The 26,548-nt window shown below is 51.3% G+C and overlaps 10 protein-coding genes and 1 pseudogene across 11 annotated transcripts; 6 read left to right on the top strand and 5 right to left on the bottom strand.

Moving 5' to 3' along the window:
* Positions 1-318: 318 nt before the first annotated feature.
* On the top strand, positions 319-1,245 carry PHATRDRAFT_bd371 (predicted protein; the record flags this gene model as incomplete). The annotated part of the gene is made up of 1 exon (XM_002176149.1): positions 319-1,245. The coding sequence occupies one exon, from the start codon at positions 319-321 to the stop codon at positions 1,243-1,245; it is 927 nt and encodes a 308-aa protein (XP_002176185.1).
* Positions 1,246-1,645: 400 nt separating this feature from the next.
* On the bottom strand, positions 1,646-7,060 carry PHATRDRAFT_bd1176 (predicted protein; the record flags this gene model as incomplete). Its single annotated transcript, XM_002176140.1, has 1 exon — positions 1,646-7,060. One exon carries the CDS (start codon positions 7,058-7,060, stop codon positions 1,646-1,648), a length of 5,415 nt encoding a protein of 1,804 aa, XP_002176176.1.
* Positions 7,061-7,608: 548 nt separating this feature from the next.
* PHATRDRAFT_bd1578 (predicted protein) lies at positions 7,609-10,429 on the bottom strand (the record flags this gene model as incomplete). The annotated part of the gene is made up of 3 exons (XM_002176139.1): positions 7,609-8,165; positions 8,257-10,004; positions 10,162-10,429. 3 exons carry the CDS (start codon positions 10,427-10,429, stop codon positions 7,662-7,664), a joined length of 2,520 nt encoding a protein of 839 aa, XP_002176175.1. The 3' UTR covers positions 7,609-7,661.
* Positions 10,430-10,927: 498 nt separating this feature from the next.
* Positions 10,928-13,571, top strand: PHATRDRAFT_bd645 (acetyl-coenzyme A synthetase). The gene is made up of 2 exons (XM_002176148.1): positions 10,928-11,953; positions 12,105-13,571. Exons 1-2 carry the CDS (start codon positions 10,935-10,937, stop codon positions 13,282-13,284), a joined length of 2,199 nt encoding a protein of 732 aa, XP_002176184.1. The 5' UTR covers positions 10,928-10,934; the 3' UTR covers positions 13,285-13,571.
* A 454-nt stretch (positions 13,572-14,025) lies between these two features.
* On the top strand, positions 14,026-14,690 carry PHATRDRAFT_bd223 (predicted protein; the record flags this gene model as incomplete). Its single annotated transcript, XM_002176147.1, has 2 exons — positions 14,026-14,389; positions 14,524-14,690. Coding segments are annotated over 2 exons (531 nt in total), but the record flags the coding sequence as incomplete, so codon positions are not given.
* A 755-nt stretch (positions 14,691-15,445) lies between these two features.
* Positions 15,446-17,534, top strand: FbaC1 (fructose-bisphosphate aldolase). The gene is made up of 2 exons (XM_002176146.1): positions 15,446-16,073; positions 16,256-17,534. Exons 1-2 carry the CDS (start codon positions 15,954-15,956, stop codon positions 17,342-17,344), a joined length of 1,209 nt encoding a protein of 402 aa, XP_002176182.1. The 5' UTR covers positions 15,446-15,953; the 3' UTR covers positions 17,345-17,534.
* Positions 17,535-18,064: 530 nt separating this feature from the next.
* Positions 18,065-19,936, top strand: PHATRDRAFT_bd1572 (predicted protein). Its single transcript, XM_002176145.1, has 2 exons — positions 18,065-18,648; positions 18,838-19,936. The coding sequence occupies exons 1-2, from the start codon at positions 18,243-18,245 to the stop codon at positions 19,824-19,826; spliced, it is 1,395 nt and encodes a 464-aa protein (XP_002176181.1). The 5' UTR covers positions 18,065-18,242; the 3' UTR covers positions 19,827-19,936.
* A 131-nt stretch (positions 19,937-20,067) lies between these two features.
* PHATRDRAFT_bd1168 (predicted protein) lies at positions 20,068-21,057 on the bottom strand (the record flags this gene model as incomplete). The annotated part of the gene is made up of 1 exon (XM_002176138.1): positions 20,068-21,057. The coding sequence occupies one exon, from the start codon at positions 21,055-21,057 to the stop codon at positions 20,068-20,070; it is 990 nt and encodes a 329-aa protein (XP_002176174.1).
* Positions 21,058-21,881: 824 nt separating this feature from the next.
* PHATRDRAFT_bd1571 (predicted protein) lies at positions 21,882-23,581 on the top strand (the record flags this gene model as incomplete). Its single annotated transcript, XM_002176144.1, has 1 exon — positions 21,882-23,581. The coding sequence occupies exon 1, from the start codon at positions 22,022-22,024 to the stop codon at positions 23,579-23,581; it is 1,560 nt and encodes a 519-aa protein (XP_002176180.1). The 5' UTR covers positions 21,882-22,021.
* Positions 23,582-23,695: 114 nt separating this feature from the next.
* PHATRDRAFT_bd1166 (predicted protein) lies at positions 23,696-24,442 on the bottom strand (the record flags this gene model as incomplete). The annotated part of the gene is made up of 1 exon (XM_002176137.1): positions 23,696-24,442. One exon carries the CDS (start codon positions 24,440-24,442, stop codon positions 23,696-23,698), a length of 747 nt encoding a protein of 248 aa, XP_002176173.1.
* A 1,546-nt stretch (positions 24,443-25,988) lies between these two features.
* PHATRDRAFT_bd1048 lies at positions 25,989-26,548 on the bottom strand (annotated as a pseudogene; the record flags this gene model as incomplete). Its single annotated transcript has 2 exons — positions 25,989-26,356; positions 26,468-26,548. Coding segments are annotated over 2 exons (449 nt in total), but the record flags the coding sequence as incomplete, so codon positions are not given.

Genomic DNA, 26,548 nt, shown 5'->3' with positions numbered 1-26,548 from the left:
TCTTTCTCTAGCTAGAGAGAGATGAAGGTATTATTCTAGCTTGTGACGGTACTTTCATTTCAAAGTGCTTACTGTTAGTGGTTTGACCGTAAAACCCCGTATTTGAAAGTGTGGCGAATCAGGAAGTCCCGACTGACGTCAATCCTGGCGATGGTTGAAGTTGCTTCGATGAGTTCAGTCAAGCGAGAAATTTGAGGCCATCACGATGAGAGACGAATCGTCATATTCTTCAAAATCTGTATTAGTTCAGGACCATTTTATTTCAACCCAAAACAATCATATTCATCAGTCATCATGAGCAATTCGGATGTGAATTCCATGGCGGCTGCACGGAATCCGTCCCGGACGGCGCCTCCCACGCCCCGTCGCGATGGTTTCCACCTCATCTCCAACGTTCCCATTGATTGGGACAAGCCTGTTCCGCGGCTCGGAACCTACGCTTTCCGAGATATCACCTACAGCAAGTCATCAGTGGATGCGGCGGCACGTATAGCTTTTGATCGCGCCCAAGTCCTGCACGCCTTTACCCCTACGACGATTCGCGAAATACAAATGGCTTTAGAAGATGCCACGGATGATCCGTACGTGGGGGTCGTTATCCTCACTTCCAACATTGATGCCGAGCAGTATACTCCCGCCTTTTGTGCCGGAGGCGATCAAACCGTCCGCGGGGACGGAGGCTATCAAGATGGAACCGAAATCGCACCGAAACTTCGAGTGCTAGACCTGCAAATACAAATGCGCCGGTGTCCCAAGCCTATAGTTGCTCAAGTCCGCGGGTATGCCATTGGCGGAGGACATATTCTGCACATGGTCAGTGACTTAACGTTGGCTAGTACGAATGCCGTCTTTGGACAAACGGGGCCGCGCATGGGTTCCTTCGACGCCGGCTACGGCTGCACCACGGCGGCGGCCCTGATGGGCCAAAAACGCGCTCGTGAATTGTGGTTTTTGTGTAAATTCTATTCCGCCCACGAAGCACAGGCAATGGGAATGGTGAATGCCGTATACAAAGATGACGAGCTGGATGGCGAAACGGCCCGATGGGTCCGGCGGATGATCAGCAACTCCCCCACGGCCCTCGCCGGATGCAAGGCGGCGCTGAATGCGGCCCAGGACGGCGCTGCCGGGATATCCCAAATGGGTGGCGAAATTACGAGGCTTTTCTACCTTTCCGACGAATCTCGTGAAGGAAGAGACGCCTTTTTGGAAAAACGAGCGCCCAATTTTCGAAGTAAACTATGACAAAAAAGTGGACGAGTGTTAGGCTATCGTTTAATAATATACGTTACGGAAATGCATTTTCTTAGGCAAGAAAGGCTCTGCAGCGTACTTGGAAAGAGCAAAAGAAAGCAAGTATCTGGCACATACGATAGTAGAGATAAAACACGTGAACGTGGTTAGGTACCAGAACGTAGGGTATAGATCGAACAGTGCCGAGATGCGTGGTACAAGAAATACAGAGAGAATATCACGCCCCCTTCTATGATATTGTGGAACAAAATACAAATTTACTGCTACATCTCACTCTTCTCTATACTGCTTTCACCATCGGCTATGAACGGATGAGAGAATCGTGACTGTGTCGGAAAGGTCATGGTTCATCGCTTGATACGAAAGCGGATTCTGGATTTTGTCGTAAATTTCATCGCAATTCGTTGACGGGACTTCGATACGAATTCGAACGTTTACTTCGTCGAAAACAACGTTCTTCATTGCGGGCCTTGGCGCTTTGGATTTCTGCATCAATAAAAGCTGTTTCCAGATTAAGGTCGTCGTCGATGTCTCGAGATGACAATGTCATTCGGGACTTGGGTAGGCGGTGATTAACAGGCCACGCGGCAAAAAGTGAGATTTTATCTTGAAATTTTGGCTGAGAGCTGCAACCGACAGTGCATGTCAAGGACCTTACCGCACTCGTATGGCATTGTGCCGCTAATGCCCGATTCGTCCTGTGATCGCGTTTTGAAATAGCATCTGAAAAATAAATCCTTTGAAGAGCATCTTGACAATCTCTACCTCGGCGATTCAGATCAAATTGGTTCTTGGGACGAACGGAACTCAAGCCAGCAATGGCGCGGTCTTTGGCTTTACGGCATTCCTCGCCAGCATAACCCCTTACCCTGTGAGCTACTTCATTGGCGAGGGCACTTTCGTTGATTGTTGTGGACCAAACTTTTTCAAGAATGTCATTGTCAAGATCCTCGCCTATCTTCTTACTCAAGTAATACTTTCGTCGTGCCTTCCGTCGCCGTCGCTTTCTACACACCATCCTGTCTACTTCGGCCTTGACCATCAAGAAAAATCTTTGAATTGTCTGAGCGGCTTTGACCCGTTGATGCTCTTCGGCAACGAACTCGTCATCGTCCTTAGTTTGAAGTCTGCAGTTTCTGTCAAATGCAATCGCATTATTTTTCTCGGCGCTGCAGGCCTGGGCAGATCTGACAAGTAATTGAATTACCCGACGTTGTTTACACTCAGATCGCGCTCGACACCCCCGGTATAAGGACTGGATAACAATCAATGAATCAACCGTGTTAACGAAATGTTGTGACGACAGGTAGCACCGAGCAAAAGCCTGGACTTGAATTACTGATCCCACTGCATGCCGGAAACGAGACTTGGCTGAATAACCTCGCCAGACTCTTTGAATTTCCTCCGCCGCAATGTTATGGATCTGGAGCGTCTCCACCCATCGCGTATATTTGTGGCCGTTGACCTCACGAGTCACGTATCCGCGCCAGATCTTCTGAAGCTCTGTCGCGCCAATGAAGGGCGCAGCTAAGCGTAGAGCCCTCAAGTCTAGCAACCTACGACGATCGCGTCGCTGTCGGTATACTGTTTGGATCTTAATTGATGATTGATAGGTAACGTATTTCTGTCGCACGGTAAAAGAATGGAACGCCCCTTGTATAGTTTGGGCAGCTCTGAACTCATTGTAGACCCGATACATTGAGTAGCCTCTCCAGGTCTTCTGCACCTTTGTCGCGGCGCGATAAGTTTGGTGAGCCTTGAGAGATGACAATCCTCTCCAAATGCGCTGAAGGTTCACGGCTGCGCCATACAAACGAATAGCACGGCAAATTTCTCTTGTCACCTTACGATGTTGACCGTCTCTCCAGCATCTCTGAATCGTGTCAGCGGCACGGCATCGTCTTAGCCTTGCTCTCGTAAGGCAACGTCTCCAAAATTTCTGGAGGTTGAGAGCTGAGTAATACACTTTGTAGGCTCCAAATGCTTGTTTGCAACGCCAAATTGCTTGGATTTTGCGTGCGCTGATGTACGCTGTATACTTCGACCGTATGGAAGCACATCTCCACGCTGCCTGTACCTTTCGAATAGACTGGTACAGCTTGACTGCATTCCTGGTCTGTGAGCCCCTAAGTACTCTCTGAATTGCATTCGCTGACGACTCTTCTTCATGTCTGAATCCCTGAGCGTGTTGAAGCAGAAATATCACTGCTTTGGCATTTCGAACAATTCTTTTCGCCACGAACGCTCGGTATTTGACCTGAATGAGCAAAACGCTACCGATTTCGTGCTTGAAGGCTTTCGTTGCCGCCAATGTACGAAAAGTCGATTGGATACGAATAACACTATCTAGCGAAATGATGAAGATGGACTGGAACCAGAATCGTCGCCAGCTGGACTGAATAGATGTTGCTGCTTGGTCTTCTAATAGTCGGATCTTGAATTTCGTCTTTACTGCAAATCTTCGCCAATACCGTTGAATTGTCAGCGTAGATATGTTGATTTGACCTTGGCGGCGCTGTTGGAAGACCCTCTGCGCTATCCGTTTCCGAACCACTGTCTGCACAATAACAATATCCGAGATTGTGAACATGAAATCTGCATAGCAAACAAAACCCCTCCAGCATTTTTGAATCTTCCTTGCGGCTTCCATGACGCGAATAGCAGTCTTTTTTCGTTGTTCTTTGCGGACAAGCCACCTTCGAAGAGCATCCTGGACAATTAGTATATCCGCTAGGTACTGCAAAAAGTTCATTGTACAGTCAAAGGATCTCCAGTGTGATTGAATCATTGTTGCAGCCCTATGCTGTTTGATGCACCGAAGATAGCCTGCCTTTAGTTTCGCTTGCCGCCTCCTCCAAAAACTTTGAACCTGAATGATATCCAGCAACTCCAGCTGGTAGCTGAAGCGACAAGAAAAGGCTCTCCAGGTTTTCTGAACAACCAGCGCTGCCTCATTAATCTTGTCCAGCTGCTTTTGCCTAAGGAATCTCCGTACAATCGATTGTAATTGAATAACGAAAACCATGCGATCCGTAGCTCTGATGACTGCTTGCCTTCGTCTCACAACACTCTGTACCACGGTGATTTGGTAAATACTTTCATACACTGACAACGTTCCTAAGAAGCCTCGAACGATGCGCTGGATTTCCATCGCACTACAGTGTTGCAGTAGGATCTGCTTCCGTATTATGTATACCCGAAACACTCCTTGAATTGAGGTTGCTGCGTGCCGTTGCTCCTTCAAATACGCGAGTACCAACCATCTTCGGGCCAAACTTTGAACAACAATTCCAGACCACATTAGGATCAGAGCTCGACGAATCGCTAAGTGTCGGCGAATCATCGACTGAATCGGGACCACAGCAGCGGACAAGAGACGCAGCCCAGCACGCTGCATCGGATCTATAATCTTATTTTCATCGTACACAGCAAATGCCGACTCGAGGGGCTCAACGTATCGCACTGACTTAGACTGTTGGTTCAAGCGTGACCGTTCGAGAATGCATCGAAGTCTTTCTACATCGGATCCCACGGAAGTCACCAATTTTCTTACTTTTTGTGTCCATAAAGGTTTTCCATCCTTTGTAGAGGCTTTCACCTCGATGTCATCGGAAACATCCTTTTGTTTCCATGCTATTCTGCTAGGGGACGTTCCAGAGAGTGCAGATATCCTCACGCTTGTCCTAGGCTCAAGTTTCGACCCCGCCAATGTATGTGAGCGTATATGCGAAGTACCTCGGATCGCTGGGGGATCCAGTGGAGGCGGGGGAGGAGGTACTTTAGCGGTTGCAGTCAGTCTTGGAGGTTTGGCCCTTGTTGCTGTAGATTGGAGCGAGACCACTGGTTTGAGTAACGACGTCTTCGCCGACATTGATGAGCGCACGATGAGTTTGCTTGCTACTCCCACAGATCGCCGTTGAGAGGCTTGTTTCAATCCCGTTGCCGATGGTCTGCTAGCTGTCAAGGAAATGAAGGCGTCTGACCCAGGATCATGGTAGCGCAAAGGGCTAAAGTGAGTGCCTTTCGAAGCAAGGCTACTTTTCGTTTTCTTGGCCTTTGTTTGGATCACTTTTGCTTGCTTCCTGGATTCCACTTCGCAGGGAGCACCTGCTTTCTGTTCCGTTTGCGTCAGACCCGATCTTTTTTCACCTTCACGTCTCTTGGTAGATTGAGTGCCTATCTGGAATTTTGTATTGGGCCTTCTTTCAACCTGTGTACTTTCTTTCGGCATAACAACTACGGCCTTGCCTCGTAAGTTGTCCCTTCCGGTAAATTTCCCTCCGTGCTCATGATTCAGCTTTGGATCTTGTTCAATACAACCAAACTCCTCAGTATTCGTGTTTGTTATCGGAGTGAAAGGATCACTAAACTCGTCGCTGAACACCATGGATATATTGGTATTGCTGATGTCGGCAGTCCCATTTGGGGACACGCCATCAAATACGAAAGCGTGACGTGGAGAAGGAAAGTCATTGCATGAATCGTCTATTGAAATATCGTCTCGGTTCCCCCCATTTTCTTTCCGTGTAGATTTGCCTCGAATTGGAGTGACATCCAATTGGCCCGAGGAGATGGATGTGACTATAGAAGTGCGTTTGTGAATTGAAGTCCTTCGTGTGCCCGGCGCGTCCGCTATTATGTTTGGTGCTTGTCCATTATTAGCCGCGCCAAGTAAACGCAAAACCTTTTTTGTCGTTGAGGGCCTCATCTCTGCGGCTGTGTTACTTTCCAGGCTTGTGCGTCGGGTCAGAATGTCCCGATCGCGTGACTGTTCCTGCAATTCTTCTAGTTTACATCGGGCCCGGTGCAACAGATCCTGTTCGCGACATTCCAATATATCGTCGCTACCAGGGGCGTTAGCCATGAAAGTTTCGTTTTGCGAAGAAAAAGATTCTTCGTTGTCCCCCTCCTGAAAAATGAAAATGGGTTGCTCAGGTGATCCGAGCCCAAAGCTAGTTGTTGCGACGGCCGTCACTGTTTCCGGCATGGTCGCGGCCATCGATGTGGGAAACGAATTGCCACTATTCGGTTTTAACAGAACATGTGACCAAACTTCATTGTTCGAATTAATATTCCAGGTATCACCGTCACCAATAAATGGGTGTTCAGTATGACGTACGTTCGGTGCAATGTCACACCATCCAATGTCCGAAGCTGTTTGCTTCTGAGTGTTGGTCTTGGCAGCGCTATTCGTCTGTCCAAACCAAGGAGTGGAATTGTCTGCCCAAGGATCACAGCTTTTGGTGAACTGTTTTCCGGGTGATGCTCGAGTTGCGAAATTCGTTGTCGTCTTGGTAGGACACCGATGTTTCCGATCTTTGTAAGTATTGGGTGTGAAACTTGATCCGGATGCACCCAAGCTAGCGTTTCTTTCCGCGGCTCTAATGATGGTTTTCTCATCGGCCACAGATTTGCTCGGACTCGACATGGAGGTCATAGTTCCACCAGATCCTCGCCAGTTCTCGGGAGATGGTCGTCCGGATCGTTTGCTGTGAGGGGACGCATTGGAAGCATTCGTCACTGTAGTTATCGACGCAACAGAATATGGCTTATGATCGGTCCACGAGTGTCTGCCAACCTTTTCACCTTCATTGCTCTTGAGAATATCTTTGCTGCTATCGATAGCAGAGTTGTTGGTAGCATCCACTATTTCCAGGGCTTTCCAAGAAGGACTAGTTTTCAACACGCTTCCTCGGATTGAAGTGGGATCAGCTCTATCTCGATGATATTTACTGCAGTCTGTGGCGATAATTGCTTTGTCGGATAGCACCAAAGATTCCTTACGGCCATCCAGCGGAGTCCTCATGAAGGAGTTTGGTGTGTACCGTTGGGTAGTGCGCCAAGGCAGCTCGCAGTGTGATTTCTTCTAGTTTGGTTCGTCCCCAAGTTATGATCCTAGCGCCTCACTTTGTTGTTCCTTTCTTCCTGTTTGGCCTACAGAAAGACGCAGACGAACGGTTCGTCAAAGCTCTCCTTGACTCGCTGTTCTCTTACAGTTAATGCTCTTTTTGTTGCCGTCGTCTGCATTTGCGTTATTGTCTTGCTCTCATCTTCCGAACCGTACCAATTCCACCAGCGAAGAGGTGCACTAACGGGAGGTTTTCCTATGATATACTGCTACATATTGAGTCTCGGGATCTTTTCTTATATTTGTTCAACGTCGGACGTTAAATTATAAAAAATGAGCCAATGAAAATACGCTTGCGCCGGTCGGGCTGTCGTTGGCGATTGTGGCAACCACGACCTAACAAATGGCAAGACTCGTTATTCGCTCACAAAAGACTCCAAAGTCTGATTGCCAAAAAATGCACTTCCCTCTAGCCTTTTCCAGGTAGAGCAAATGGAAAAAATAATGACTGTGAACGGATCGACAATCCTTAATGTAACTACATACGCAATCCAATAACTTAGACAGCTTCTTGTGTAGGAACGTGGCGCAATGGGGTCGGCGTCGCTGTGGAGGATGATGACGACGACGACGTCACGGTGGATAGCAAGGCTTGTGATTGTCGAACCGTCTCGTGCGATTCCGGTACCGTATACGATGCCGCACTCGGATGAAACCGATCCTGAATGTTGTGCCACCAGGAAATGTTCCACGGATTACGGTACACCGTTTTCGTCTTACCACTGACGTAGGCCCGGGTTTCCCACAAGTACGGATACTTGCGCAAGTTCAAATGCTCGTTGGTCGTCAAGTTCCCCAACAGCAATTGTGTATGGTAGAACCACATACCCGCCGTCATAAAGACGTGCGCAGCCAAGTACAAGCCCAGCACAACTTGCCACAAAGGGACCCGTAAAGACCGGACAAAGTACATTCCCAAGGCAATGGAAAAGCCAAGAAAGTATAACGTCATGAACAAAAGCATCAGGTAGAACCACTTGTAGTTGTACAACCCAATCGTTGCCTGGACGAGTAGAAAAGAAATTGAGATTGTGGATTAGAAAAAGTACTAACATTGCAGGAACCAGTGAAAAATCAATTTCCGAAAAACGTACCCCCACAAATGGACAGTGATGATCAAACTGCAATACGCAAGTTTTGGTAAACCGGTCGTGCTTGGATCGCGGTGGGCGAGCAATGTGACAGGAGTGACAGAGTTGAACCTGTGAAGCAGCTACGGCATGGTTGGGACCATCATCATCGTCGTGCGCGTAGGCTTCCAACGTAACTTCGTACAAACGGCGCAATGGTTGAATATCGACTTGAGTAGTGCCGGTTCCGTTCAAATTGCCGGGATCCGTCGTTTGGGTTCTCACCAAGCAGTAAAAGGACGCCACAGAGCAGAGTACGTTCCAGATATGCAAAGTCATGCAATCCCAAAGCAAACCTTTCTCAACGTTGCCGAGGGGTAGGAGAACCGCACCGTAGAAAAATACGTTGACGCAATAGTTCGAGAGAACGTAATAATACGGCAAAACGGGCGAGTCGTCATCGGCGACCGACGAGCCTATTCCTAACCAAGACTGCCAAGCTTGTACCGAGACAATCGTTTTCGTGCATTGCCAGCACGCCAGCGGTAGCGTCCGCATCCAAAACGACGGGGACTTCCAGGCCAGCACTTGTCGGAAGCGTTGTCGCGGTGGGGCGAGTCGATTCTGACAAGACTGCAAGACGGCTACGACGGCGTCCTTTTGTTTGTGCGCGGCCAACGCCTCGGCGGTTCTCCCGTTCTTGTCCGTCATGGTCAGCAACCGACGGGCTTCGTCTTTGGAGGGCAATCGGTGGATCATGTAGCGACAGGCGGATGCGTGACCCCGGAGCGCGGCTAAATGCAGGGGTGTTTGTCCGTATACGTCTGGTGCGGTCAAGGGTCGGACGTCGTAGTACAATAGCAAGCCGAGTACGGTGGGACTACCCTTATAGGCGGCCCAGTGTGTGGCGGTATCGTGGGAATCGTCCTTGGCCGCTTTGTTGGCTCCCTTTTGGATGAGGTAGGCTACGGTTTCGACTTGTCCGTACTGTGCGGCGATGAGTAGAGGGGTGCATCCGGTGGAATCGCGTGCTTCGAGCAATCGTTCCGGGGCGTATGAGGGGGTCTTGAGTGTGAATGCGTTCAATAGACGGCGAATGACGGGCAAGGCGTGCGGTTCCGTACAGGCCCAGTGCAAGGGAGTCATGTGCGTGGCGTCTCGAGTGGGTTGGGTCACAAGGTTGGGAACGAGAGTGGGATCTTTGCCGTTGGCCACGTGCTCGAGGAGGAGTGTTAGAAAACGAACGTCTTCGGTGCGTTTGGACGCCCAATGCACGAGACCGTGTCCTTCTTCATTGAGTACCACGAGTTCGTCGGACACGGGCGTACTGGCAATCACGGGTGGCTGGTTCGTCAACGTCGCGGTAGTGTTGTTGTAGTGATGCTGTTGAGTGTCAGTGTTGGTTTGTTGCCACGCTTGTAGTACTTCGGCAAAGAGTTCGTAGGTTCCCATGCGGAGTATCGTTTGGAGGGCCTTGCGTATCTGTGGCGGTTCCTGGGCGACGAGTTCGGTCACCGGCACTTGGAGTTGTACCGAGGGTCGGGCTGGCGCAGTGCCGCAGCCGCAGTGGTCGTGATCGTGCGCCGCCCCGTCACGATGGTGTGCGCCAACGGGAAGACGCGTCGTTGTCGTTGTCGATTCCACGTCGTCCGCCGACGACGTGGTCGGGCCGGTGTGGTTGTGCAGGAACAAGGGATCGACTGCCGGACTACCGGGTCCGTCGTGATTGGAAAGTAGAGTTGCTCCGGTCAAAGTAAGTTCTTGCATGGTGACTGTTTGGCTTCGTTTTTCAACAAATCTATCTGCCTACCGTGATGAATGCACCAATGGACTCTTGCGGTATGGGGAACAGTCGGGAAATTGCCTCGGTACGGGTCCGTGCGTACGATGGTGACCTTGTTCGATACGTTGTTGCGAACAATAACTTACACGAGTTTACCACCCCGAGAGGCAGACGGGCAGTAGGTCTTGTGTGATAGAATGGAAACCGAAACGGTACCAACCAAGAGTCGTTCCGTGCTTTGGGCGACCGAAGCGTGTGTTGCTCACGGTCAATACCCACTCCCTTGCATGATACCCCAAGTGTCTGTCGCAGCCGGAGCGAGATCGATCTCCATGGGGGGGACTCGACAGCGCCTACTCTCCCCCCCCCCCCCCCCCCCCCCGGCCGTTCCGCACAGTAGGACACCGTGGTCATGTTAGGGCTGGGGTTTCCCTCGAATGCCCCAATTTCACTGTCACAGTCCGTACGAACAGCAACTCCAAAACAACCAACAAACGCATTCTCATGTGTGTAACGTATGTTTGATACGGGACGGTCCACACTTTCACAACTCTAGCAGAGGTGTCTCCTGGCTGCATTTACCTATCTATCAATCTATCGACCTATCGACCTATCAATCTATCAATACACACACGAGTTCCCCTCCCTCCCCTTTTGCACAACGGTGGCGTGCTGGCAGGAATACCGTCTCGAGCGTGTGTTTGTGAGTGAGGCGCCGTCCTTTTGACATACAAGCCCGGAATCCTTACACGCACCGGTAGGATCTACTCCTCTACGTAGCTTACCGGTCCCCAAACTTTTTGGCGGATTCTTTCCTCGCAAGTCTTCTTAGTTGTTTCTCCCGTCGGAAACAAACTCTTGGGTTTTTTTCACCATTCCGCCGTCACGTTGCCTTCACCGTCTCCCCCTCCGATTCCTCATGTACTGGATCACCCATTTGTGCTGCTGGTCTACCGTCGCCGTGGCGACGACGCACGCTTTCTTTCTGCCCAGCCACACCGCCCTCGGTACCGTGCCGTGGCTGCGGACTGATCACCCAGTTGTCCTCCGGAACAGTCTCGATGCTGACAATGTCGTGACAATACCCAACGGCGGCGCCCAAACACCCAACGCCGACGTCACTCCGGAACGTACCATTCGAGACGTTTACGAAGCCAAGACGTCTTCCAAGTTTGCACGCTATCAACAAGAGTACCAGGCCAGTATCCGGGACGTGGCCGCCTTTTGGAACCAACAAGCCCTCGAGTATCTGGTGTGGGATCGACCCTTCGATCACGTCCTGCAGGGATCCTTGGAACAGGGCAACGTGGCCTGGTTCACCGGTGGCAAGCTCAACACGGCCTACAACGCCATTGATCGGCACGTCCAAGCCGGTAAGGGAGCGCAGACGGCCATTCTCTGGGAAGGCGACGAGCCCCATGACGTACGGGCCGTTACCTACGACGCCCTCCTCGCCAAAGTGGCGCAGATTGCCAACGCCCTCCGCGCCCAAGGAGTGGGAAAAGGCGACGTTGTCACCATTTACATGCCCATGATACCCGAACTCGCCATGACCATGCTCGCCTGTGCCCGGATCGGTGCCGTCCACTCGGTCGTCTTTGCCGGATTCTCCGCCGAAGCCCTCGCCCAGCGCGTCGTGGCGGCCGACAGTGCCGTCATTGTCACGGCCGATCAAGGCGCACGCGGAGGCAAGAGCATTCCGCTCAAGAATATCGTCAACGATGCCCTGACGAAAATGAACACCAACGACGTTGTGGACAAGGTGCTGGTCTGGGAACGCTACTTTGATCACGATGCCCTCCATCCGGAAGAAACCGAGCCTACCTACGAGATGCAACCCAAAGATGTACGCATGGATGTACTCGTGGCCGCGCAACGACCCTACTGTCCCCCGGTCTCTATGGATGCCGAAGACAATCTGTTTATTCTCTACACCAGGTACGGTGGTCGTTCCGCAATGTCAAACATTGATACGCAACGGATGTCACGTTGTGGTCTCTGTCACGTTGTTTGTGCTAGTCCTTTTTCTCTCACCAAAATTGTAATGTTCCTGTTGTATTTGTTCTTGCGATTCCTATCGATTGCGTAGCGGATCAACGGGACAACCCAAAGGGGTGGTGCACACCGTCGGTGGATACTCTCTCTACGCCGCGTTTACCACTAAAAATACCTTTGATTTGACGGACGGCGATATCTTTGCCTGTGTTGCCGATTGTGGTTGGATCACGGGACACACGTACGTCGTATACGGGGCTCTTTTGAACGGCAGTACCACTTTCATGTTCGAATCCACACCGCTCTACCCCGATACCGGTAGATACTGGGATATGGTCCAGCGACACCGTATTACACAATTCTACACGGCTCCGACAGCCATTCGATCCTTGATGCGTTACGGAGAAGACATTCCGCACAGGTACGATCTGTCCTCTCTCAAAGTTTTGGGGTCGGTCGGTGAACCAATCAATCCTGAAGCTTGGCGATGGTACTATGAAGAAGTTGGCCGATCTCGTTGTACCGTCGTGGATACGTACTGGCAAACCGAAACGGGGGGACACGTTATCAGCAATTTACCCGGCATTACGCCCATGAAACCAGGCTCCTGTACGGTTCCCCTGTACGGTATTGACGCTGTCGTCCTGGACGCAGTGGACGGACACGTGCTCGAGCCAAAAGACGGCGAAAGCACCGAAGGTGTTTTGGCAATTCGTCAACCTTGGCCGGGGATGGCCCGGACCTGTCTCGGCGATCACGAACGGTACCAACTCGTCTACACCAAACCCTATCCCGGTTACTACTTTACCGGCGACTCGGTGATGCGCGACAAGGACGGATTTTTCTTCATCACCGGCCGCGTTGACGATGTACTGAACGTTTCCGGACACCGCATCGGGACGGCCGAAGTCGAATCGGCCTTGGTGCTGCATCCCGCCGTGTCTCAGGCTGCTGTGGTCGGCAAGGCTCACGACGTCAAGGGACAGGGTATCGTGGGGTTCGTCACACTGGACGTCAACCATGAAGAGTCACCTGAACTCTTGCTGGAACTGCGGAATCAGGTGCGGTCCGAAATTGGTCCGTTTGCGGCACCGGACAAGTTGTACATAACACCATCCTTGCCCATGACGCGCTCGGGAAAGATTATGCGACGCATTCTTCGCAAAATTGTGGCGGGGGAAGTGGACACGCTTGGCGACACGTCCACGTTGGCGGATCCGTCCGTCGTCGATGATTTGATTGCGCAAGTTCAAGCAAGTGAAGATAAGAAATAGTGCTTGTCGCTCCGAACTTTGGACAAACTTGGCGTTCATGCTTGGCACCTCCTTGAGAGTACGTGAGAACGTTGTCGAACATGTGATCTTGCCTTTCGCAGTAGTCATTGCGAAAATGGCGTGGCAACCTGGTACGACAAGTAAGTACAATAGAAGATTCACGCCGAAGAGGCAAAAAGTTGCACTCCTGCGTATATATGCGTAATGCTAGGCCACGTCTGGCAAGAGTATGTGATGATACTTCATTGCACGCATTCCTTGTGTCTGAACTTGCCTCAAAACGTTTACTGTTAAGTGCCGGATACGTTTAAGCTCTTGAACCGCCACCTCATTCGCGAATACGCGTCTCGCGACAGACCTCGTGACAGATAAGTTTATGCCCTCACCTCGAACATGTGCGTTTCCGACGGGCTCACTTTTTCGCCGTATTCCGTCCCCGCTAACGGGACAACCATGGGATTTCACAGAACGGAAACCATATTCATTTTCTTGGCGACGTCGCTCGCTCTGAAGGCCCAACCTTTTACACTCGACTCAAGAGATAAGATAAGGATATCCCGGTATGGGTCCAATTCAGGAGGGAAGCATATGGCAGCATTCGTATCGAGGACTGTTCACACTCGAAGTCCCTCGAGAAGTTGTCCCAAGACCTCTCAAACCGCCGAGCTCGCTAAATATTTCTGGAGGGACACGATTTCCACTTGCAGTGTCGACGATCTACCCCCGTCCCTTCTATCGGCACGTTTACTCGGGTCCTACCAATCCTTGTGTGCACGCCGTCCTTTGCTCACGAAAGCGATATCGGCCGCAGTCATCGGCGGGGTCGGAGACTTGTTGGCACAAATTTTGGAGCGCGTTTCACTGTTCACCTTTACGATTCAATGGTACCGATTGGCTGTCTTTGTGATGACGGAGTTTCTTTTTGACGGGCCCTTTCTGCATTTTTGGTACGAATTTATCTACAAGATTGGGCAATGGTTCGAGACCAAGTTTGGCTTGTCCCCGCGCAGTAGGCTCAAGACGCTTTTTCAATTTTCGGTGGACCAAACTCTGGGAGTGGCGATCTATTATCCGGCATATTTTTACGCGTACGAAATAGTGGAAAGTCTCTTAGCGGGACAAGGTATGTCAAAGGTCACGGGGTAATGTAAAAGCGTGCTACGCCGCTGGTGCCAACGTTCCTCGACGACCAACTTGCCGGCTCACCCTGGTATTTTCTCTCGCGGCGCCCTCTACCAGTTCCCAGTTTGGTCCGCGCGACAGCGAAATGTCGTGACCAGCTAGGACCCATAATCCGCTCGCAATATGTTCTGTGGCCGGCCGTTAGTTGGATGATTTTCCGACACGTTCCCGAACGACTCAAAACGTTGGCCAACAACGTTGTGGCCGTCGTTTGGAATACGTATTTTTGCATCCAAATGGCCACCGCGGGGGCTCTATAGAGAAGGAAATTCCCATCTATCTTAAAATTTGAGAGTGTTGGATGAGCCTAGAAAAATGAACCAGCCCGAGCTAGAGTTGTTAAACCCTCTCTCTCCCTCACGAACATGTACGTATGTATGTAAATGTATCAAACGCTAGCCGCGATCAAAGACAAATATATGAAATGGTCTCGGTGTGTATTGTGAGCGAGTGCGAAAACCACCGTTTCTAACGAGTCGCCTAGAAAAAAAGTATTTGGTTTCTCCTTCCACGGTTGGATTCTCTTTTTGAAAACCAACTGGCACGGGTGGGACGCGTGTTAGAGTGTCCAGGTCTCGTGCCGTTCCAATCTCTTACGGCAGACTTTTTCGTTGCCCACATTTTCGGCAGATTCGTACGCTCCGACTTTTTTGATTCTTCCTTGCGGATCCGGTCACCTTTACCGATCAGAGGAAGTCTTTGCCCATGGTGAACGACAAAGCCATTCCCCAGTTCGTGCCACACGGGGATTGCTACCGTGTCGGTTGCGACAGGCGTGTCTATTTATCCGGAGGCGCTTGTTGGCGTCTCTGGGGGGCGGATGGCGTGTGCCGTTCGAAACGGACCCGGTGCCCCGTCGGAAACGGACCGACCGTTTCCTTTGGCTGTGTTGTCAGTAGTCCCATCCTATTCGTCTCGCGAGCTTCTTTTGCATTCGTTTGTACGATCCATGATTATCAAAGGTTACCGTTCGACTTGTAGAACACAGACAAGCTTCGCTGGGTACGTGTTCGTACGGCCGTCGTCCGTGGGAACGGCTCCGCTAGATACCTCCCTGCGGCAGTGGCGACGGACCCAACCGTTGCGCACGATTGTCAGAATCTCGGGTATATATGTTAGGGGGGGGGGGGGGGGTTTGTTGCGCGAACGATCTCTGACGTTGGTGTTCGGTCGGAAGTACGTGTTGTAGCGGCGGTACGAGGCATCGCGAAACCCCGCCCCCACCCTTACACGGGAGGAGGACCACGAAATCCACATCCATCGAACGTCTTTTTTTGTGCGGGGGTGTGATGTGTTTTCCCCAAACACACACACACACACGGCAAAGATCTCGTACTCATCTACCTACCTATCTACCTACACACACACGCACACAACGTACGACACCACAGCGGTTCCATAGTTTGACCGTTCTCGTATCGCATCGACCAGATCCGTTTACCGTACCGTAGCTTATCCCCATCTTCCATATCCTCCCCTTTTACATCATGAAACTCTCTACGGCTGCTCTTTTCTTCATCCCCGCCGTTGTGGCGTTTGCCCCTCCCCAAGCGGCCTTTCGCTCCAACCCAGCGCTCTTTGCGACGGAAACCGCCGCGGAAAAGACGGTACGTGTGGTTTATATCACATATACATAACATGCATCCATTTGGACTGTACTGGACTGTACCGGACAGACACTCGTGTGACGAAGGATTGCTTTGCCATTTTGCGAAAGACATGTTTCTTCGTTCTATTGCTGTTCGATTCACTCACCATCTCGCTGTTCGTCACACGTCCTCATCGACAGACCTTTTCCAAGATGCCCGCGTCGGTCAAGCCGGGTGTGGTGACGGGCAAGGCACTCGTGGATCTTCTCCAGCACGCCAAGAAGGAAGGCTTTGCCATTCCCGGAGTCAACATTGTCGGAACCAACTCCATCAACGCCTGCATGGAAGCCGCCAAGAAGTACGGAGGTCCCATTATGGTCACCTTCTCCAAGGGCGGGGGACAGTTCATTGCCGGCAAGGCGGCGGACAACTCCGACGACGCGGCTTCCATTGCGGGGTGCGTGGCCGGAGCCAAGCACGTCCGGGAAGTCGCCAAGCTATACGGAGTCCCCGTCGTCCTGCACACGGATCACTGCCAAAAGGCATGGTTGCCCTGGTTTGATGGTCTCATCGAAGCCAACGAGGAATACTACAAGGAACACGGCGAACCGCTCTTCTCCTCCCACATGTTGGATCTCTCCGAAGAATCACTCGAGGAGAATATTGGGATCTGCAAACAGTACATGGAGCGCATGGCCAAGATTGATTTGCTCCTAGAGTTTGAACTCGGAGTCACCGGTGGAGAAGAAGACGGTGTGGACAATTCCGACGTCGACTCGTCGCGTCTATACACGCAGCCCGAGGAAGTCTACTACGCCTACAAGGAACTCGGATCGGTCCCCAACGCTGCCTTTACCTGCGCCGCTTCCTTCGGCAACGTCCACGGTGTCTACGCACCGGGCAACGTAGAACTCAAGCCGGAAATCCTACACAACACCCAGGCCTACATTCAGGAAAAGGAAGGCAGTGACGACAGCAAGCCCATGCTGTTTGTCTTCCACGGTGGATCCGGTTCGGACGTCAAAGACATTCAGTACGCCATTGAAGCGGGCGTCGTCAAGATGAACATTGACACGGATACGCAGTGGGCCTTCTGGGACGGTGTCCGCGAGTACGAAGCCACCAACCGCGAGTACCTGCAGGGACAGATTGGTAACCCCGACGGTGCCGACAAGCCCAACAAGAAGTATTACGATCCCCGTATGAGTCTCCGGGCCGGGGAAGAAGCCATGGCCGCGCGTCTGTGCCAAGCTGCTGAAGACCTCAAGTGCAACGGCGTGCTCAACTAAACTTGTGTCAACGCGTGTGTGTCGCGTGCACCAATGTACACTTGGCGTACACGAACGGGTGCATTTGTGGATTCCCGTACGATCAATACCCTTTGGACGGACCGCAATGCCCCCGCCCCTCCTTTCCAACCCCAAACGAATAAATTAGTAGGTGGTATCAACGACTCTAGTAGTAACCAAGTTGATTTACACGAGAATCATTGGCGCATACACACACTCTAGTTCCGGTGGCATACTTTCGGCCCCTGCCGTGTCTAGTTTTTGGAACGTGGGTTTAGCGTGGGGGAACTCGTGATAGGGAAGACGGACGAGAATCGGGACCATAGAGAGTGTGGGGTTGTGTCGAACCGGGAGGCCGAGACTGACGTACGTCTTTCCCGCGTTCGTTCCAATCATACGGATCCACGTCGGGTACGTAGACGTCTACGTAGGAACGACCACGTACTGACAGTGATGGTGATTTTGTGAATCCGGTCCAGATATTTCTCGAGTAGTGGCGCCGGAAGGGGTGCGGTGGCGGTCTGTCCTTAGATTCTCGGTCCTTCCGTTCCACCAACAGCGCGCCTTCCGTAGTGTCTTTGTACACGTACACATCTTGCGGTCTCGGCGACGGCACGGCACCACCGTGGGAAGTTTACGGTTGTTCGCGTTCGCCTTTTTCTTCTGCGGCACAACCCCCAAAAGATACTCCCCCGTTTCGTCCTCACACATATCTACCTACTATCCTCTACTAGTAGCACCGTCGCGTACTCTTTAAAGCAATTACAGTCCATTGCTTGCCTCACCGAAACTACTTGTTAGTCTAGCGATTCACCTTGCTGCTAGCTTTCCCGTTTCGGTACCGAATTAAAAACGTATTGTTCGTATTCGTTTACCGTTAGCTAAACACATTCACAGTATGATGTGGAGTCGTCCAGTGCTCCGCCGCAATATTTCTACGACGCGCGCGTCGTCGTCGTCGCGTCGTTTCCTGTCGGCCATTACGGGTGTCCACGGACGCGAAATCATCGACAGTCGGGGGAATCCCACCGTCGAAGTCGACGTGACGACGGCGCAGGGAACCTTCACCGCGTCGGTGCCGTCCGGAGCTTCCACCGGCATTTACGAAGCTTCCGAACTCCGGGACGGCGGATCGCGGTACATGGGCAAGGGCGTCCTCACCGCCGTCAAGAACGTCAACACCATTCTGGCCGACGCCGTTATGGGCATGGATACTGCCGATCAGCGAGCGATTGATCAAGTCATGCTGGCGACGGACGGATCGCCCAACAAGGCCAATCTAGGCGCCAACGCGATCTTGGGCAGTAAGTATCGTTGTGTTGCGTTTTTTGCCTGTCTACGACACGGTGCACTGGTGTAACGTTTGGTCTTGTTGCAGCAATTCCATCGAATAGAGCATCACCCGACGCTACGTGTTGGTACTTGAGCGTTCGTTCACTCACACTGCCTCTTTACCTTGCTGCTTGTTTTGCTTTTATCTTTTTGGAAAACAGTTTCCCTCGCCATTAGCAAAGCCGGTGCGGCGTCGCGTGGCATTCCCTTGTGGCAGCACTACGCCGACATTGCCGGCAATCCCATCCCGCACACCCTCCCGGTGCCCTGTTTCAACGTTATTAACGGTGGCGAACACGCGGGCAACAAACTCGCTTTCCAGGAGTTCTTTGTCATTCCTACCGGTGCCGCGACCTTTACCGAATCCATGTCGATTGGTTGCGAAATCTTTCACAACTTGAAAAAGGTCATCAAGGGAAAGTTCGGTGGTGACGCTACCCTCATTGGGGATGAAGGCGGATTTGCGCCGCCCTGCGATGTGGAAAGCGGCCTTGATATGATCATGGAAGCCGCCGACTTGGCCGGATACACGGACAAGATCTCCGTTGGTCTCGACGTGGCCAGTTCCGAATTCAAAGTCAAAGGAAAGGACCAGTACGATTTGGATTTCAAAACAACCGGCGCCGATAAGGATACCTCCGCCGTCAAGTCTGGTGACGAAATGATCGCCTACTACAAGGCATTGATTGACAAGTATCCTATTGTGACGATCGAAGATCCCTTTGACCAGGACGACTGGACCAACTGGAGCAAGATTGTTGCGCAAGTCGGTGAAAAGGTACAAATCGTTGGAGACGATTTGACCGTTACAAACCCGGTCAAGATTCAACAAGCCGTCGACGAAAAGGCCGCCAACTGTTTGCTCCTCAAGGTCAACCAGATTGGTTCCATCTCCGAATCCATCGACGCCGTCAAACTTTCCAAGCAGAACGGCTGGGGCGTTATGACCTCGCACCGCTCGGGAGAAACCGAAGACAACTACATTGCCGATCTCGCCGTTGGACTCTGCACCGGTCAAATCAAGACCGGCGCACCCTGCCGCGGCGAACGTACGGCCAAGTACAACCAGTTGCTCCGTATCGAAGAAGAACTCGGCGCCGGCGCCAAATACCCCGGCATGGGATTCCGTAAAACCGAATGGATGGCGTAACTGCAACAACTGTGCAATGATGGACCACCGCAGTAGACTAATTCCGAACAGAGTCGTATGCGAGAGAAAAAAGTTGTATAAAGGTGATTTATAAGATTCATTTTATGCCTAACAATCGTTACGGGAGGCACGCGTCTCTCGTGTCATCGCAGCTTGTCTATCGTTCGTTTCGTCTTTCCCCAGCGTAGAACGGTTGGCTCCTCGCGGACATGCCACTAGTTGTTTATCACAGCTGTCCACTTTAAAGATCGCATTGGGCAATGGCGAATCCCATGGCCTGAAGAGGTGAAAGGGGTGCCCGATGGTCCACGTGATAGACGTGACGTTCGAGTTTCGCAATCTGCGCAACGACCCGGCCCTTGGCGTCCGTGAGTTGCATATTCTTTCGGGACGTTTCCTTGCCACGTCCGCAAAAGTTGAGTCCATAGCGACCTTCGCCCTTGTCGTAGGCATCTTTATGCTGCAAAGCCACCAAGCTGTTGTTCTCACCCCTGACAAGACGTTGCAAAGTCCGGCTACTTTGCCACTCCTTTTGACAGCATTGGAGCAGAGCATCGTTTTCCTGGTGATTAAGCTCGTGGGAGATGGCCGTTTCGGTCCGCAACACCATTTCGGCTTGACGAGCCGGTGCGTCGACAAGGGCGGAGAGCAACGAAGGAATGGTGTAGACGATACACGCAACCGTGAACAAATGATTGTCGTTGCTGCAAGGAATTTCGTCATCCACATCGTTCGAAACGAGAGACAAGGCGTACGCAATCGAGGATGCGTTCGTCCACGACTTTTGCAAGACGGCAATCGGTGAAGTTGTTTTTGACGTTGCGTCGTAAATATCGTAGCAGCGAGTGTGGCCACGCTGGACGGCCCGCAACACGGTGGTTTCCGTACCGTCGGCATGCTGTACGGCGTACTCGAGCTGGGCGGAAGAGGCAGCGGCACGATCCGTCGAGTTCGTCGACGCACCTCGGGACAATGGAAATTGAACGAAGGAAGCCGCTGCTCGGTAGCGGAGTATCCCGTGTACCAAACGTGAACGGGGGTGATAGTCGAGCTTGGTCGGAACGCGCATCGCTAAGGACATCATGCCAAAGGAGCCACAAGGGAGTTTGTCTTCTTTGGAAGGATGTTTGATCTCCATCGTTTCCATGGGTACCGGAACGTTGGTATCGTCGTCGGGTTCCATTCTATCGAAACTGACCGTACGGATAGCTGGTTGTTGGTTGAGCTTCATGAGTGTGAGGAAAGAGCGAAGATTACGAAATCAAAGCCACAAAATTGGGTAGGCCAGCGGCAGAGCAAATTTTTATGAGAGAGATGCGGAGGAAAAAGGAGCTTGGCTCACGTATCAGTGCAAGCTTTACTCGTTCCAACCGGTCTCGACGTACAAAATTCCAGGCTCAAACCTTCCACCAACGAGGTGCGACACAACTATTGGAGAGAGACCGGTTGGAAGCGGTAGCACTTTTGGCTTATTCTACTACAGAATATAGGTACGTACTGGTAGTACTAACGGTACTACCGAAACTGAGGAACAGGAGATCTCCTTAGTCCCCGCTCGATGTATTGACAGCGAGCACCACCGTCCCCGCACATGGCGTCACCCCTCTCTGCGGTCTATGGCGTCGTCGTGACGACTTTTCACCGGCTATACGTTTCGTTGCACTTACAGGCCACGTCTCGTAACCGCGGTCGTTCTCGACGTTGCCCACAGGATAAGGATGAAGTCCGGGGAGCCCGAACGGAAGGGCAACGGTGCAATTCTGTGAACAATTTCTCTTTTGCGGGATGTTTTTGTCCAACGGGAATTTCCGATAAGACAGAGACCCGGAGATTGAGAATGGCCTTTGTTAGCCCTTATATTACCCGAGCGAAGGCTCGACGTCAGCGTCTTATTATCGATTGACAGGATAGGGTAGGGGCTTTTGGCTTTGAAACCTGATGTTCCAAGATTTACTTGGAAATCGGGGTTCGACGGACTGTGACTGTCAGGGCTACGAGAATCCGTATCCCATCACGACATCCCCTCGTAACGTTCTTCCGCTCACAAGTTCGGCATAAGCGTGACCGTATACCGAACCTCTTACTGGCAAAAGTTCTCTGTATACGAACTAATGGATGTCACATTCCTAATGTTCCAAATTCGAAACAATCTCCTTTCGGTGCCTGACGAACCCTGAATTCGCTAGTCGTGCAGCATGTCATTCCATGCGCACTTGCCGGTCCGCTTCCGTCGTTGGATACTGTACGCCTTTGCCTTCTCATCGGTTTCGCTCGCGGGTGGTCTCGTGTACGGATGGCCCGCACTTCGACAGCAGTTGAAAAGGGACGGATCCGTCCTTTCGGAAAAACAGTTGGGAGCGGCCTTTACGGCAGGGGCCTGGAGTACCCAAGGATGTCGCTTCTTGACGGGAATCGCCCGCGATCGCTTCGGTACCAAGATTGTCACGGTATTGGCCTTTGGCGCCACCGCCATGGGAGCCTTGGGGATGGCTCTGGTGGATCCGAATCAAGGTCCAGCGATATCGATCGCACTCGCAGTCATGGGATTGGGATCCGGGGTGCAGTTGTGTTTGCAACCGGTGGCTTCGCTCTTTCCATCCAACGCCGGTGCCGTACTGGCATCTCTTTCCGGAGCCTTTCAAGTATCCGGACTCGTCTTTTTAGGTTTGACCTCGGCAGGAGCGTCGCGTAAGGCAACCTTTGGTGGATTCTGTGCCGTCATGTTGGGAATGGCCCTCCTTGCGGCACTTTTGTTGCCCACGGGAACGTCTTACCTTTTGGAATCGAAATCCGCAAACCCGGCAACGAGCGCCAATTCCGAAACGGATCCCACGTTCGTGTCGACATCGGAACCGCAACTACCCACGGTCGTGGAAGATACCGAGTCGGATCCAGCATCACCACAGGGAAAGAATACAGGAGTTGTCAACAGAATACAGAGCAATCCCAGCACCAAATGCAACACCACAGCAGATGTCGAGGACACTTCGAGCGCTTTGAACCAGCTCGACAACAAACCCATTGAAGAGGATGTGTCGGTGTGGGAACTTATGTGGTCCACGGAATATATACTCTTGGTGTGTTGGTTTTCCGTCCTCGTGGTGCCGCTGCAGTACTACATCGGGGGACTGGGCTTTCAACTAGAGGACAAGGGAGATGATGACGGATTCTATACCGATTTATTCTCCATTCTTTACGCCAGTGCGGCGGTTGTGTCACCAGCCGCTGGATTTTTAGCCGACAAGCTTGGACTAGGGTGGGCCGAGCTTCTCTCTAGTTTACTGTGCAGTGTATCCTTTTTTGTACTCGCCGGCGACGCCAATCTGGATGTACAAGTCATTGGCCTCGCAGCGAACGGTCTCGGGCGCATGCTCGTCTTTTCCATGTTCTTTTCTCATGTTGGCAAACGCTTCGGATACAAGTCGTTTGGTACCTTGGCTGGTCTAGGACTGCTCATTAGTGCAATTGCTTCATTGTTGCAGTACCCGATTATTGCCGCCGCATCGGACGGCCACGCAAGGTTGGTAAATTTGATTTGCGGCGTTGTGCTAGTCACATTCACACCACCCTACTGCGTGTGGTTACACCGCACCATTCAACGAGAAGAGTCACTGCCCAAAGATATCGAAGACGTGGATGACTGTCAAGGCGACTCAGCGAACGGATTAGCCGTCACATCGTCCCGACATTTGAACAAACGAGCGACGTCAATTGGGGACGATTCCGACGGTTCTGCATCGTCTCAGTCCCAGTAAGTTCAATGAGCTACACGCGCACGCTCACTCAACATTGTACTGAACAAAGTGAATGGCGATAAACTTTGTGTAAGAAACCATCACGGATTTTACCTTGACTGTAGCGTTTTCCGTTTATTTTATTCGTGTCACGAGAACTTCAAAAAGCAAGGTAGCATCCGTCTTGAACAAGCTTTCGAAGCGGCGCTTGCCGTCTTTGGTGGTTGGCAAAGGCAACTGGTCAGCCTTTTTGGCCGCAAATACCATCGTCGCCGGCACTTCAATGCGACGAATCGCGCCCTTACGCATCCCTATCATACCTTCTTCCAACCCGGGCAAAATATCGCCTTTTCCAACGGTAAAGGCAAGTTCGTTAAAGTCGGTGTCATCCTTAGTAGAAAAGTACTTGAGACCGCCGGGTTCGATATTGGTCGCGAACGATTTGCATCGAATGGTCATTTCCACAGCGACCCGGGAGCCATCCTGAACCGTAGCCTCTCCCTTTCCTTGACGGAATTCACGATATGACACTCCGCTCGGCAATCCCGTATAGGGAAGATCTTCAAGATCCGATGCGGGCTTTTGTAAATTTTCAATCTGCTGGAGGCGAGTTACGGTTCCGGCCGAGTCCCCTTCGACTGGTAAGTTTTTGAGAGCGCTGGGGTCAATTCCTGCCCAAGCAGGAGTCGCACCGATTCCAACAGTGGTTACAACATTAGTAGCGGCACTCAGAAAGGCCCGTCGAGAAGGGGAGCTTCCAGAATCCATTGCGGCGAGCTGTGACGAGTAGCGGCGATCCTTCGACTTCCATCTTTGCGAAAAGGCAAATGCGTAGCACGCCGTCGCGAAGAGTATCAAAAGAGAGAGTGGAATCTTATTCATAGTTCGTCTCGCCCTGCCGAACGATTCTAGCGTCTTCTGCCAACCAAGTAGATTACTGGCGAGGAGCGCAAGTCAAAGATGGTTTGGTTGATTCGTTGATAGTCTCCGGGTGCGCCGCGCAGGTCAATCATCAAGCCAGAATTTACAGCTAGAGACAAAAAACAGAAGCATGGCGGTATCATCCCTGGAAAATCACTTGAAAACCGTGGTCTGTTTTATCGTACGGGCTTCTGTCCCCTTTATGTCAAAAGGAGCACGTGCTTTGTCGCAGTCTCCGTTTTGAACCATTCGCAAACCCTACATTCCAGTACCTTGTTATGTCAAAATGGGAGACTAGCAGTTACACAAACCTATCATCTGCCTACCCACAAAAGATCTTCGGTTTCATGGCAAGACATGATTAATGTCTTTTGGATGACCCGTTAAAGTGATGTTCGTTCAAAATTGTTAAGTAGTTCTTCGGGCCATATCAACACTGTTATTGTGCTATTATCGTAGACCAAGTCACTACGCTGAATGTGGCTGTGTTCCAAGTTGGTCTTTTTGGTTTGAGGGTCACAATCGTCGATATAGAGACTGGATGCGCAAATTCGAGTTTCCACACACACTTTTGACGGGCATCGACCCGCATCAACACCTTTTCCGCTCTAGTCAACAGCACTCTCTACTCTAGACAAAAACCATTTGAAGATCATCAAAATGATCAAGGACTCTTTGTCTAAGCTTTTCGAAAAGGAAAAGTGTCGATCGCAGGTTCTTCCCACTCAGGAAGACTCAACAATTGTGACGATGGATTCCGTCGAAGTCCAGAAGAATCAGGACAACGAGGACAAGGGCCGGAGCAAGCGGGGAGGAAAAAGATCCAATTCGAAGCGACTCGGAAACTTGCTGGAAGAGTTAAACGCTAGCTCGGGATCCGAGTTAGACTTTGATTTTGACGTATCTCGGGATAGTGCCACTTGCGTGCAAACAGTTGATTCTCGGGAAGTCGCCACGGGCCGAGGCCGGGCTAAGGTCACGGGCAATCGTCCCAAACGCCGGCCACGCACCACCGTGTCCCCCTAAGGTTGACCGCACGATAGAAAGTTGACTTTTCCATGCCAGATGTTTGTTGTCGAACGTGTTGTCTTTATTGAATGGTTCGGTGCTTACAAAACTCTTAGATGAGATTGTTCAAGCACCGCTTCAAGAGTACACAGTGATGAGATGCATATATACATGACCATATCGACCAAGCTACTTGAATATCTATGAACACGTTGCAAAGATAAATTTAAGAACCCTTTCGTAGAGTGTACCTAAACTCGCTGTATGTCGTTCGTTTTGCACCAGTTGGGAGCGGCTATGTCAAAACGACCAGCGCTGTGATTGAGCCAACGTTTGCAAACGAAGCCAAGCGAGCCACCTTGGCTTAATGAAGCGTTGTCCGCTTGACTGTATCTCTCTCTGAAACGTTTTACACCTACAGGATGACCTTCAACGATAGATGCAAAACTATATTCACTTTTTGAAACAAACCCGCAATTTTTTCATTATCTCGCTACATCTAAGCTTCCTTTGGGGCGGGCGATGCGGCAAAAAAAGCATTGATAGTATCGGCGTAAAAGTCTGGCGTAATAGAATTTTCGGGCGACAGGAGCTTTTCTTCCGACGTCACCCCGGAAAGAACGAGCAAGCTTTTAAGCCCGTTGTCGGTACCAAACAGCACATCCGTATCCAAGCGATCTCCAACCATGCAAATGCGGGAACGATCCATCCCGTACTTGTTTTCAAGATAATCAATCATCAGGGGACTCGGTTTGCCTACGACAAGTGGTTCCTGGCCAGTGCACCCTTTGATGGCGCCCACCATACTTCCATTTCCAGCCCATTCCTGAGCGTCCGTCAAGTGTGTGACAGCATCCAAGTTGGTGGCTGTGAGAGAAAAGAAAATGGTCGTATTGCGCATACACAAGTTTGAGGAAGGCTGCTGAAACTTCGCACAATACTACCAGTCAACATTTGTTCCACAACACCTCCACTTACCTATAAATTGAGCGTCGTGTTCGTTGATACACAATTGCGCGTACTGAATCTTGTAATAGTTGACGTTACGATCAAATCCAA

The sequence above is a fragment of the Phaeodactylum tricornutum genome, genomic scaffold, assembly GCF_000150955.2.
Source record: "Phaeodactylum tricornutum CCAP 1055/1 PHATR_bd_10x23 genomic scaffold, whole genome shotgun sequence".
Classification (NCBI taxonomy): domain Eukaryota; phylum Bacillariophyta; class Bacillariophyceae; order Surirellales; family Neidiaceae; genus Phaeodactylum; species Phaeodactylum tricornutum.
The sequence above is the reverse complement of the archived record's forward strand: the minus strand, read 5'-3'. Positions and strand labels throughout refer to the sequence as shown.